The sequence below is a fragment of the Ciona intestinalis genome, chromosome 4 (genome assembly GCF_000224145.3).
Source record: "Ciona intestinalis chromosome 4, KH, whole genome shotgun sequence".
Lineage (NCBI taxonomy): Eukaryota > Metazoa > Chordata > Ascidiacea > Phlebobranchia > Cionidae > Ciona > Ciona intestinalis.
The window spans coordinates 5,099,557-5,113,351 of NC_020169.2; the positions used below are offsets into that span (position 1 = coordinate 5,099,557).

At 37.1% G+C, this 13,795-nt stretch overlaps 3 protein-coding genes across 3 annotated transcripts; all 3 read left to right on the top strand.

The window, feature by feature from the left end:
• Nucleotides 1-195: 195 nt before the first annotated feature.
• Nucleotides 196-4,327, top strand: LOC100180843 (carboxypeptidase D-like). Its single transcript, XM_002129514.5, has one exon. It carries the CDS (start codon nt 260-262, stop codon nt 3,146-3,148), a length of 2,889 nt encoding a protein of 962 aa, XP_002129550.1. The 5' UTR covers nt 196-259; the 3' UTR covers nt 3,149-4,327.
• Nucleotides 3,261-8,585, top strand: LOC100178480 (transgelin-3). Its single transcript, XM_026834067.1, has 5 exons — nt 3,261-4,563; nt 5,368-5,472; nt 5,967-6,056; nt 6,699-6,881; nt 7,342-8,585. Exons 1-5 carry the CDS (start codon nt 4,381-4,383, stop codon nt 7,423-7,425), a joined length of 645 nt encoding a protein of 214 aa, XP_026689868.1. The 5' UTR covers nt 3,261-4,380; the 3' UTR covers nt 7,426-8,585.
• A 2,756-nt stretch (nt 8,586-11,341) lies between these two features.
• Nucleotides 11,342-13,642, top strand: LOC100181626 (calponin-1). The gene is made up of 5 exons (XM_002129861.5): nt 11,342-11,579; nt 12,035-12,148; nt 12,311-12,400; nt 12,678-12,863; nt 13,090-13,642. The coding sequence occupies exons 1-5, from the start codon at nt 11,433-11,435 to the stop codon at nt 13,165-13,167; spliced, it is 615 nt and encodes a 204-aa protein (XP_002129897.1). The 5' UTR covers nt 11,342-11,432; the 3' UTR covers nt 13,168-13,642.
• The last annotated feature ends 153 nt before the right edge of the window (nt 13,643-13,795 follow it).

The window sequence follows — 13,795 nt, forward strand, 5'->3', positions numbered from 1 at the left end:
CCAGTGTCGGCTATAAAATTTAAAGGGAATTCGCGCGTACCTTATTTTCAAACTGGATTGGTTGGTTTATATGTTTTGTTTTTATAGTTTGACGAAGGTATATATATTATGTATCGAGTTTATTACGAAAATAATGTTTATAATTTTGTTAATAAATATATATATTTTTTATATAGAGTATATAGTAATTAGTTATTTTTTTCTCCTTTAGTTTACAAAATTGTTTTTTTTAATGAACTGTTATTTAAACGCAATCTGAATGATCAAAAGCAACCCAATGAAGTCACTCCAGATTGTCTGTGTTGTTATCCTTGTGGGTTTCATGATTGTGGTTGCTACATTAAGTATTAATCGAACAAGTTTTTCAAACCTAAACAACAATGCCCGTTCCAAAACTCCATCGGTAGCAACAGTTCTACAATTTGAACATTATTATCATTATGATGACCTCGTTGCTTTATTTCATCAACTTGAATCTGATTATCCAAACTTAGCTCGCGTGGGCAGTATTGGGAAATCAGTGGCGAACCGAGATCTACTTTACCTCGAGCTGTCAAATAATGTCCGGCGAGAGTCGCCTGGACGGCCAATGGTAAAGTATGTTGGGAATATGCATGGGGATGAAACCATTGGCAGGCAGAACATTGTCTACTTAGGTCAGTATCTGGTTGGTTGTTTTTCCACTGATGTAAGATGTAGCACCATGCTGAATAACATGAGAATATTTCTGATGCCATCTTTAAATCCTGATGGCTTTGAAAATTCAGTGGAAGGATCATGTGATGCTAGAACTGCAAGGACAAGGGAGAACCAAAACAACATCGATTTAAATCGAAACTTTCCTGACCAGTTTGATACAAAGGCACAGAGAGCTTCACGGAGATATGAACCTGAAACACTGGCCATGATGAACTGGATACGCAACAATAAGTTTGTATTATCAATGAACTTCCATGCTGGTAGTGAAGTGGCAAGTTACCCATATGATGATTCATCCTCTCATGGTTATAATATTGAAAGTTCTGCCCCTGATGATGCATTTTTTAAGCGCATGGCTCAAACTTATGCACAGGCGCATACAACCATGCACCAAAATAACGTCAAGTGTGGAGGTGATAAGTTTAACAATGGTGTCACAAATGGAGCACACTGGTATGATGTTCCTGGGGGCATGCAAGACTACAACTACTTGCAAGGAGACTGTATGGAAATAACCATTGAATTAACATGCTGCAAATACCCTACTGCCGATAAGCTTGAAACTGAATGGAATAAAAACAAAGAAGCACTTTTGCAAACTTTGGAATTGACCAACCTTGGTGTAAGAGGGTTTGTACTTAATGATCAAGCTGTTCCTATTGAAGGAGTGAAGGTACAAGTTCGTGGTATTGACAAAGTCATGACCACAGATGCTAATGGTGCTTACTGGAGATTGCTTCTGCCAGGCACATACAACATAACATACTCTAAGCCAGGTTATGAGACTGTAGAGGATATTGTACAATTCGACAATGGATTTGTGACACACAATATTATGTTACCATCCCCAAATCTAAGGAAAACTGCCATAAAACACAGCACAACGGCTGCAGAACAACAGTTACCCATCACTGAATCAATAGAAGTTGAACCTACTGACTTTGTCCATCACAACTACCAGAAAATGACAGCATTTTTACAGCGATACCAACAGCAGTTTCCTCATATAACCAGGTTGTACTCTGCAGGCAAATCTGTTCAACAGCGAGAATTATGGGTGCTTGAAATAAGTGATAACCCAGGAGAGCATGAGCTAGGTGAGCCTGAGTTCAAATATGTGGCAAATATGCATGGTAATGAAGTAGTGGGGAGAGAATTGATGTTTAATTTGATTGAATATTTGTGCCAAAATTACAACAAGGTAAACAGAGTTACGCAACTTGTGGATAGCACCCGTATTCACATCATGCCTTCAATGAATCCTGATGGTTACGAAATTGCCACTGTTGGGGACAAAGAGGGAGTTGTAGGTAGAGCAAATGCAAACTTTATTGACATGAACCGGAATTTTCCGGATCAGTTCACAGTCTCAAAAATTCCACCCACAGTTGAAGTAAGTGAAGTCATGAATTGGATTCGGGAATATCCGTTTGTGTTATCAGCTAACCTACATGGTGGTTCTTTGGTGGCAAACTACCCGTATGATGAAGACCCCCCAAGTGGTCCACACAGAAGGCCCAACTTGTCAGCAGATGATGCTGTGTTTCAACAAGTTTCTCTGGCATATTCACAAGCACATGCGTCCATGCATGAAGGTCACCCATGTGGAGAGACTTTCAAAGATGGCATAGTCAATGGGGCGAAATGGTACGAGATCAGTGGCAGTATGCAGGATTGGAACTACCTTAATACCAACTGCTTTGAAATCACCCTTGAGCTAGGATGCTATAAATTCCCACTTCCCAAAGATCTCCCTAAGTATTGGAGCGACAATAAGAAAGCATTGCTTGCTTATATTGATCAGGTTCACAAAGGAGCATCTGGTTTTGTTGTGGATAATTATGGAGAGTCCCTCGCTAATGCAGTGATTAAAGTTAATGGGATAGATCATGATATATTAACTGCTGAAGGAGGTGACTTCTGGAGACTTCTTGTACCTGGTGATTATGTCATTACTGCTCAAAAAGACGGCTATAAGCCTCAGTCCAAGTCGGTGCATGTCACGTCAGGATACGCCACACAAATCAACTTTACTCTGGTTTCACTAACAAAAAAGGAAACTAGTTTGACCCCCACTGAGAATAAGGCTGGAGATAGCGAAATCCAAGGTGTTCCCTTACTAAAAAGTATGAGTTTCTGGCCAAAACCAAATGTTAATGAGTTCGACACAAAAGACATGGTTTTTGGATATTCTAAGGAGTTAGTGCTAGTGGTAACAGGAACCTTCATGGTGGTTTTGATATGTGTAGCCTTTGCTATGAAAATGCTTTTATGTCGGAACAATGAGTTAAGAAACAAAGGTTTTCATCGAGTAAAAACCGACGTTAACGAAATGTACCACGATGATGTAGTTGTAACAAGCCCTGGTAAGCTACCAGTGGTGAACACGCAGTATAAGGATGAACCTTCCAGTGACGAAGAGGAAGATATTGTGTTTATTTCTCGTTAAACTATATGTTACAAGCAGTGGCGCAGCCAGGAAAAATAGGGCCGAGGGTTTAGAAATATTCTTATAGCCTATTTAATTTTTAAAATTTGAAACCATTGTTTTAAATGGAGATTGCGGTCCCAAAAAAAAAACACTTTTCAGGCTACGCCACTGTTTACATTTTATAAGAACAGACAGGCGTACTTACATCATATAGCATCAAGTTTGTATGCCGTGTTGTTTTTTTTTTCATTTAGAATAAATGAAAAAATGTAATCTGAACATATTATTATTCTTGGCACATCGCTGTGTGTTATTCTAAGTTTTTCTTTTTTGCTGTAATTTTCAAAATACTCTGCAGTGAGTGCTTTAAGTAAGTATTATTAAGCATAGAGATAAGCCTATATATGTAGTATAAATAGAGTATAAAGCTTTGCAGTTTGGTTCACTTCTGTCTACCATGTTCTGTAGTGCAACAATGTCTCTAAACTGTGCAAATTGTTCTTTTATCTTCCTACCGTTATGGAGTGAACAAACACATAGCGTACTTATTTATTTTAAGTATACGGGTGTAAACTTTTAATTGGGGTTTGGTTTTGTTTACCCACAACATCAATTACAAATTAATTCTGTCTAATTTATAAAAACACTGCTTGCTTGCCAGCTATTTAGCAGCATTTAAAATAATGCATTTAAAAACATGGTTCTTTTCTATATTTTTCAAAGTATTAATTAGCTTATATAATATATATACAAAATATTTAAATGTCTCACCAATGCATATATGCCAAGTAAATTGTTTTTAATATTTGATGATTATAAACAGTGCTACAGAAATTTATTATTATTATCCACAAGTTTGTATGTGTATGTGTATTGTTATTTTCATTTCAACTTTCACATAGCACAATTAAAGTAATTATTTTACCTTGTACAGCCAGCATCTGATATTTTAATCTCGTTTTTTTTCTCACTGCACGTTTTAAAATAAGAGTACACAAACCAGTATAATACACCACAATGTTTTTTTTTTAAATTTTCTTTCCCGTATGATATACCTTTAATAATGTTAATCAACTGTAATTGCATAGTTAAATAGAATATCCCAACATGCCATGTTATTTTTCTATAAATATTGTTCTAAGCTTTGTTAATCGTTTCTATATTTCCTGCTGTGTGTAATAACTTGTACAACATGCAGGCCACATTGAATTAGAAATACTTTAGGTCACTGTCTGCTCCCAACAACAAAGATGTCATACCGAGTTCGTGGCATGGGAATGGACAGAGAACTTCAGCAGAAAACGGAGCAGAAATATTCAATTGACGACGAAAATGAAATTGTTGAGTGGATTGTGTCAGTTCTTATGTGGGATCAAGGAAAGGAGAACATAGAAGATTGCGACATAGAACTACCAAAAACAGAAGGCAAAGAGGTAAGGTTTTACATTCCACAACCACACTTTTTTCACACCTTTTATCCATAAAGTGTTTAAAGCTAAAGGACTGTTGTTTTGCAGTTAATGCCCTTGTCTTTACTTTTTAAATCATGATATTGGCCATTGTTTTAAAAAGTGTTATCCCATTTTCCATTTAGGTACCTTGTGAAAAATTCTAACCTTTTGGGTGGCTCATAGAAATGCATACATACACTTTGTGGGCTAATGTAATTCAATTTTTGCCAAATAATTTTTTATACCTTTGATTCCACCATTGAAGATTTGCAACATTTATCATCGAAAAGTAGATTTATTGAAATGTATCCACAAGCCTCACCTTTGTTTGGTTTGTGTTTTGTTTTGAGTCTAAACCCATGACCATAAAACTCCTATGCCTCCTTTCAGTTATACAAATAAATGTAGAACATCTCTGTTCCATAGGACAAGCTGCTAAAACAAATAAGATATCATGTTTAATGTTTGTGTAACATTTAATGAATAAAAACTTCAGCTTTTGATATTTATTACCAGCTCCTTTCTCCTATTAATTGTTGCCTGGATCAAATACATGTCAAGAGTCGTAACGTAATATACAAAAAGAAATATGGAAACACACGTCAAAGTCCCATTTCCTGAACTTGGTTACGTAATGACACATTTTGGCTTTTCAATTGAGATTATTTTTACCAATCTGCTTTTTACCCCCCTTTAATATTGTACAGTTTTACATTAGTGCAGATTCAATTAAAAAAAAAGAAGCAAAAAGTCACCTAATCCATATCATCATGTTTAACTTACCAGGGCTTCCAAGAATGGCTCAAAAGTGGGAAAGTTCTTTGTCAATTGATGAATGTTTTATCTCCAGGATCATGCAGGGCACAAGAAACAGCTCATATTAAGTTAGAGGTAAGTTCTGTTAGTTTCACTGTCTTTATATTTTTAACAGTTTTTTTTATTTAGTAGGTTAACAAAATTTAAATCATGATCTTCATTTACAAACAAGTAAAAAAAATCCTAAAAAATTATCACCACTATAGTTACAAAAGTAGTAATTTGTAAGCGGTCATGAGGTGTAGGAAACAGAACATTCGTGTTTTAATGACTGCTGTCGCCCCACCCAACGAGTTACATTTTATTTAAAACTTAAATTTCATTCATTTATTCAACATAGGTGCCAAACCTGGAGTAGCAGGGTGGTCAGGCCTATATTAGGATTTCCATCACTGCATAAATCATCAAACATTACGACCAATAAGTTAAAATTGTTTCATAATATCTAAATATTTCTACCTCCCCTGCTTTTTAGAAATTTTGGCGCTAATGGTTAAGGATATATATATATATATATAATGTTTTTTTTTGCAATGTGATTTTACCCTTTTACCCTGTATTTCTTACAGGCAATGAAATGCAGCAAGGAAAGAAATAATATATGTTTGTTTCTAAAAGCTGCTGAATCTTATGGTGTTGGTAAAGTTGATTCATTTCAGGTACGTGTTACATAATTAAGTTTACTTGTAAAACATATGCAAAGTTCAACTCAATTAAATTAATTTGAGACTTAGTTATAATTGGTTTTTCATTTGTGCCCTGAAGCTATTGTATAATTAGGCTTTAAATATAGGTAGTGAAAATCAATAAATTGAAAATTTTTTAAAAAAGTCTGTAATAAATTATGCGAAACTGAGCCTTATCTGGAGCTCATATAGTTGAACGATTCTTGTGTAAAAAATACAGTAAGGATCTGCTGCTAGGAAAACGTAACAGACAGAAAACAAGTCCACACATTTGTTTAATCAAAGATATATATGTGTATCCCCTGAGGCCTATGTTTTGTTGCGATGAAATATCAAATACCAACTTGTAAAATTTGGCCTCATGACGGGCCGGGAAACTGTTGTCTTGAATTTTAACAAATGCTCAAAAATGGGTAAATTTGAAATTTATAGCCTACAGCAGCTAATAACAGCTGCTGTATTTTTCTTCTTGGAACTTTGCGGCAAGCAGGGCTTCATGCTTTCCTTAATTCTAATGCCTTTAGTCTGCCCAAAACAACATTTAACATAATTATTACTAATCAAACACCCAGTAACAAAAGACTGCATTGATTTAAACCATTGATCTTTTTCCAGACCATTGACTTGTATGAGAGTCGGGACCTTGCCCAGGTTCAAGTAACGATGTACAAGCTTGGCTCTGCAGCTCAAAAAAAAAACTTCACCGGGCCAGTTATTGGTGTTAAAGTGGCAGAAAAAAACGTCAGACGATTTGACGACAAGTTAAAGAAAGAAGGACAAAATATTATTGGGTTGCAGGTATTTCTATTACAGCTTGTGTATTCTGTATGGTTAAGAATTAAGATGCCATCAAATGTTTCATTTAACAATGATCTAGCAGTATACTTCATTTTCATTGTCATCCAAATTGTATATTTTCATTTTAAAATTTTGTTTCACGGTAATGACTTGCAAGAACATTAAATTTCATAGTTCTGCTAATCCCCTTCAATGTAAGCATCCAGTAGGTCTAAGATTAGGAACCACGCCTTAAATATTAAGTCATAGGGCAAGGTTTTTAAACTGGGTGTGGACTTCCTTTGTTTCTTTGAGAGGGGTTGTATGGTTGTACAAAGAGGGTGACAATACCTAACATTTTATGTAAGAAAAGGTGCATTTTATAAATATTTTAAAGGGTAATTTAAAAAAATATCAAAGGCTAACAAGCGAAATTTAGTTTTTTTATTGTATATACATTATTTAATTTTTTTTTTATCAGATGGGTACGAACCAAGTTGCTTCACAACGGGGCATGACACCTTATGGGCTCGGACGTCAAATGGTGACTAAAATAGAAAAATAACCTATTCAAGTTTGCTACTATGACCATGTAAACCCTCAATTTATTTCTTGCTATCTAAATCAATCGTACTTTATATGTATTCGCCATATATTGAACTGGTGCTACGTTGAACACGCTCTGCAATTTCGTCAGTTCCTTCCTTTGAAAATCACGCGATGATGAAATCACTTCGATGAAACGGTCGCTGCAGACGTTTTATTTCATCGCTTCTTCATATAAACGTCGATTAGTATGTTGTATACGTGGTGCTCGATGTCGTGATCTGTGCTTCTCGAACCTTCTTAGTTTTATATACGCTGGTGTATGCTTCAAGCCGTTCAGGTCGCTTATAGCACACTGTTAAAGATGTCGCTTGGTTGAAGGGCGTATTCCTTTACCCTGTAGTTGCTATTTCTCTCAAACAACGCCGTAATGTTGACAGAGTAAACTGTCGTCTTATCTGCGCTATCATGTATGCCTGCGTTATACTAAAGTTTGTTTCCATCGTCAACACTACACCCATATATCATCATTGCTTGTCGAACGCGTTCTTCACCCATATAAGCCACATTGAATACTTTCTATAGTAGGGTGGGGAAAGATGGGATACCTTTTCAATCTATTTTTTCGTCACATTTTGGTAGTAAACTAAGAACATTTAAAATATTATAAAACCGTATCCTTACGACTCTAATAGACCGTTGTTACGATCAGGATATTTGGGTATTATGTGCTAAAGGTGTCCATCTTACCCCACAGTTCCATACACGCAACACCCAGTATTGTAACATTGTTAACACTATAGCTATCTAATTTAATTCTAATTGATTAATTCAAGACCAACGTCCACGCAACCGACAAATCCTTCCGTATCCACGTAACGACACGGTCATGCTACGTTACATTACTATGTTAATACTTATCACCCGGCCCTACATTTAAACCCACTGTTAAATACTCGCACAAAGTACTGCAATTTGCATTCATAGCTTATTATTTCGCAATCAATTTTTCTTTACATTCCGATTCTTTTGGCGCTCAAGCGATTTAAATCGTCCTTCCAAATATGATGTCTATTCCGACCAACTGTACATTATTGTAACAACCGAATTAAATAAACGCTTGTGTTCGAAATATTTGTTGCCTAATTAAATTGATTTAATAAAAATCACACGAATTAAGCAAAGCGTCATTATGTCTTGAAATTTACCTAATTTTTTTCATTTTTAACTGCTAATTTAGTATACAACTCTCAATATTTTAAACGTTAATTCATAGCCCTTTTAATAACTGCCAGTGGTTTAGTTAAGTTTTCTGGGTAATTTTTCAACATAAACCACCCAGTAAGGTAAAGGTACGTAAACAAGCAGGAATTTTAATAGCAGTTTCCTAACTCGTGATTTCAAACCACAGCATACCCGTATTATATCGCCATCGGCTATGTATTCACCATCTAGCTGTATACAGGTACATAAATTCTGCTTGTCAGTTTTATCAATTTTCAGATTTTTATCGTTGCTGACTGGCGTTTTGGTCGTGTTTTATTAAAAACAGACCCAGTTAAAAGGCGAGAAAAGCAGCTCGCAACAACTTATCACGAGTTTGGAAGACGAAAATATTTCTTTAACTGGATGGCTGGTTAATGTAGCGTAACGTGATGACCAGCAACATAAGATGAAAGGTCAAAGCAGTTTGTAGTTTTAGCGAGGCCGGTAATCACGTTTAAAGGTCGTTTGAGCCCAGATTAACCATCTCTTGTCGCCAGGAGCTTTTGCACACTGACGTAGGACAATTTGCTCATAAATCTTGAAGCAATCCGCCCCTAGGCAAGCCGGCGTTTTTATTTAACTTTATTCGCTCACTGCTAAACACGGCAAGCAAATCTGCTCAATACGTAGTGTGGTATCTGCATCATATGTTACCGGCGAGAGAAAACAGAAGAGACGGTGCGTAAACCTCCGTCATCGTGGAATTTGCTTCGTGCTTCTATTTGTCTTGCCAAATAAGGCGAGCCGCGAACGCACTTTTGGTCGGATGAAAGCTGAGTTTATGCCGTAATGACTTAAATGCGTCACACATAGTTCTGTCGCCGAAAATCCTGCCGAGACAATAGGTCAAGTTGAGTAAACTCGCCTTTTACGCCCATACTTAGGAGAAGAGCCGCTATATAGCCATGGAATTGCTGTTTAGTTTACAGTCGCTGTCGGTGGTTTGTGTGGACTTTCAAATAAGTTTTGTATTGTCAGTGCCGTTTATTTGGGTTATGCAATGTTAGCTTAAACTGACGTTCGCTTTGCAAATTTGCTTAGCCGACTTTGACCAGGCGGGGTAGAATGCTATTGAACGGCGTTAAAGCGGCTCTTTCAATGAAACTGTTGTTTGTCTTGGGCGAGCTAAGCGCTTTTATCCTCGTTCTCTCTGCATGGGAGAGCAAAAGCAAATATTCGTGCGACGGATTCGTGCTGCATGTTAACGGCACAGCACGAAGAAGAAATGTCGTTTATTGCATTTTCCAGACTCACTTTAGAGCAGCCGTATAAGCACGTAACTTCATTACAGGCAAGCCGGCGAGATAGACAGGATGTGACCAAGCTAGGCGCGGCATTGAATTGATTTTTGGAAGGCGACGGTACAACTATTGAACGATCATTCATTAAAACAGGGCGTTGCCTTCAGCAGGTTCAGGTCGGTTAAGTCCATTATAATATCCAGACAGTGGCAGGAACAGTGGGTTGTAATTTTGTTACTTTCACCAAGTCATTACAGCTTCTGTCGCCTTCAGGCCCGCGAACCAACCAGGCGTAACGCGTCTGTGGGATCCAGAAAAAGAAAGCGCTACGAAAAAAGAACTAGAACCGTTCTGGATGATGCCCATATTTGGCAGTAAAGTACCCGACAGAGACTAGCGATGACGTAACGGACGGGCGACACCGAAAAACATTAAATTAAGAATGTTTCAGTCGCCGGTATGTACTTGGTATGAGCTGTTAGTTTCATACGTCAGTCTTATTATACGCTACGTGTGGAAATACGCCTAGATATTTATCGTACAACAGTTTGACGTAAGTTCTTTCAGTGTGCCGGGCTATGCCTATATATGTCGTGCCTCGTCTTCACATTCCGTTGTGTGTTTCGAATAACCAATCCTCGCGGCAAAGGATGAACTTCACATAAGAGAAAATCGATGCACGAATTGCCGCCATGACGTGTGTACAAAGGTTAGTCAAAGGGGCCAGCTTTGTTTCTTTTAGAAGGTCCCGCACGAACGGATATGAGTTCTAGGCGACGGATATGGGTTGTATGTGCGTTATATGTCCAACTATTGAAACAGCCGCAGCAAAGTCAGTTGGCGCGCGACAGGTATGGTGTTATGTAAATACTCCATTCGTTCAACTTTCTAGAACCGCGATCATCGGAAAGCTAAAAACAGTACAGTGGCTTAGGTTAAGCTGGGAACATACAATTTAGTGGCTTAACTAGGATTAACTGGCAACTAAGCTTTGTTGAAATTCACGCGAGAGTCCCAAGTCAGTGAGAACGTGTTATTACTGTATTTCCATTACATTTTAGTTGATTGGTAAAGCCTTTAACGGCTATGGGCCGGGGTAGATTTTGAACTGGCTTTTAAATGCGTTTGTTTACGTTTGATTGATAAATGTACGTAAGAGAAATGAAAGCTAATGCAAGCGGACTTCAATTTGCATGTTTTCTTATCTAGCAGACTAATCAGCACCTCGCCTATACTCCTCATAGCAAACAGCGAATCCATTGTCAAGTCTGCTTCGTATACACGCCAAACCGCGCCGAGAGGCCATTTCATGGCAGTGTTGTGTATACAGTATGCGTGCTTCACTCGTTACGTCATTAGACTGTTTCCTGTTATACCACCTCGCTCAATAGAGTTTCCTATAAAACAATCGACAATACGTCATTTTTTCAGATAAAACTTATAGGAAGCAGCAACAGCGTTATATTTGAAGTTTAATTACGTTTATAATCTCTTGTGAAAAAGCAAATCATTTTCAACAATGGCGCAACGAGAAAAAGGTTATGGTTTATCGCGGGAGATTGCGAACAAACTAAATGCAAAATATGATGCCGACGATGAAAAAACCGTGGTCGCTTGGATTGCTTCAGTTATTCATTATAACGGTGCAGTTCCCTCCGGCAAAGACGTAAGTAGTTTTAATATCTAAGTAGCTATATATTTTTTTTAACCAAATGGGACGAAAAGGAGACTAACAACATGATTCATCTTACCCCACCCTGCTATATATATAGTAGGGTGGGGGAAGATGGGACACATTTCGTTTTATCTTCTGTTTCCATTTAACAAAGAACATTCAACGAATTACAAAACCGTATCCCCACGACTTCCACAGACCGTTTTTAATTGTTTTAAACACGATCAGATTATTTGAATATCATGTGCTAAAGGTGTTTCATCTTCCCCCACAGTACTCTATATCTAATTTTTGTTACCGAACTATAATTTGCTGTTATATAGGTCTATACTATGAAGTAAAACCAGCAACTGTTAAACATCTAATGTAATAAATGTACAAAGTGCTATTATCATTAAATAACTTTTATATTTAACTTTGATTGTTATTTTTTTCAAAACTTACAGGCTGTTCACACATGGTTAAGAGATGGGAACATTCTGTGTTCTGTTATCAACACCCTTAAACCTGGCACCATTAGGAAAGTACATAAGTGGGACGAATTTACTGCCACACCAAGTGTGAGTATTTTACCATTATTGAAAATATATGTTATTTTAACATTATTAAGATGTTATTAGTTAAAAAAAAATGGAATAATTTTATAACAATAAAATAGTTTTCCTTGAGTGAAATTTACGTTTTCTGCTTCTTCGTGAGGTTAATGTTATTCGTCTTTGTAGGCTATGAGAAAAAACAAAGAACAAGAAAATATTTCTTTCTTTCTAAAAGCGGCCGAGGACTTCGGAGTCCAAAAGACTGATCTTTTCCAGGTAAACACCCAAGCTACTGTGTTTAAAACATAATTAATTTGACATTAGTTGGCAATTGCTCCAAACCAGTGGTCACTATAAAGGGTTGGTCAAATTATCAGAAACATATAAAAAAGGAAAAACAACCCCCCCAAATAATCATCCACAAAGTAACATACATGGTAACTCATAGGCTGGCACGAGGTGTGTGAAACAGAACACCCTTGTTGTAACGGCCGTCGTTTACCGGCCACGCGAGGATAAAGCAAGTTACATTCATTCATCAACCGCTTTACAGACAGTAGACCTATACGAGCAACAAAACATGGCGCAAGTTTTGTCAACCATTTACAAGCTGGATTCGGCTGCTCAGAAAAAAGGTTATTCTACCGGAGCCACTATTGGGGTAAAGATTGCTGATAAGAACATCAGAAATCACGACGAAGCAAAACTAAAGGAAGGCCGTAATGTGATCGGGTTACAGGTAAATAAACTTTTGCCGTCTTAGAAAAGAGTTGATCAGACACTGTTTGCGTTAAGTTGCCTAAAAATAGTTCTCTGTTTGAGCTGGGTTAAACCATATAAGCCGACGACTACCTAGAACATAGAGTTTTAAACTGCCAATCAAGTTCATGAATTAAACCACCAAGTTGGGCTTGACTGTGAAAATAAGTCGGGCTTGACAAAATCTAAATCTTTGGTTTTTGCAGATGGGCACGAACCAAACTGCTTCCCAAAAGGGCATGACAGCTTATGGACTCGGGCGACAATTGACTCCGCAACAGTAGATATGAACAAAAGAGCGAACGTGCTTTTCAACTTTTTTGCATGCGCTCGCAACAACGCTGGTGTATTAACGATAACTTAAAAAAGCTGTATTTACCACGATCTACCAGTTTAACAATAACTGCAAACTTGATAACAAACTTACTAAGATGATTATTACACTGCAATAATACTAGAATTGATTGAAGCTGTCGATACATTGTATCTGCGGAATCAACTCTATTGCCGCTGGATTAATATTTTCAAAATGCACTTCTTTATTTGCATGCCTTTATTAAGTGTATATCAGCATACGATTAACTCATTTCAACCCTATAATAATAATGGACCAATTGAACTGTTGTTAAAATATTGTACTTATTCACTCGCTATTATAACGTAAGACCAAAGCATCGCATTATAAATATAGGCCCCTGTAAATGGATTTGTTGCATTAAAATTTGTAGCAACAGAGTTTAGCTGATGATGCAATCTTAATGATACCGGTCATTATACGCAGCTGTGATTGTAAATAACTTCTCCAACATTAGTTTCATATCTTTTTTGCTACTAACACTTTATGGCTGAGCGCAACACTTGCCTAAATGATTCCTTTTCATTTGCGCCCAGTTGGGTTATGCTCACAAGTCC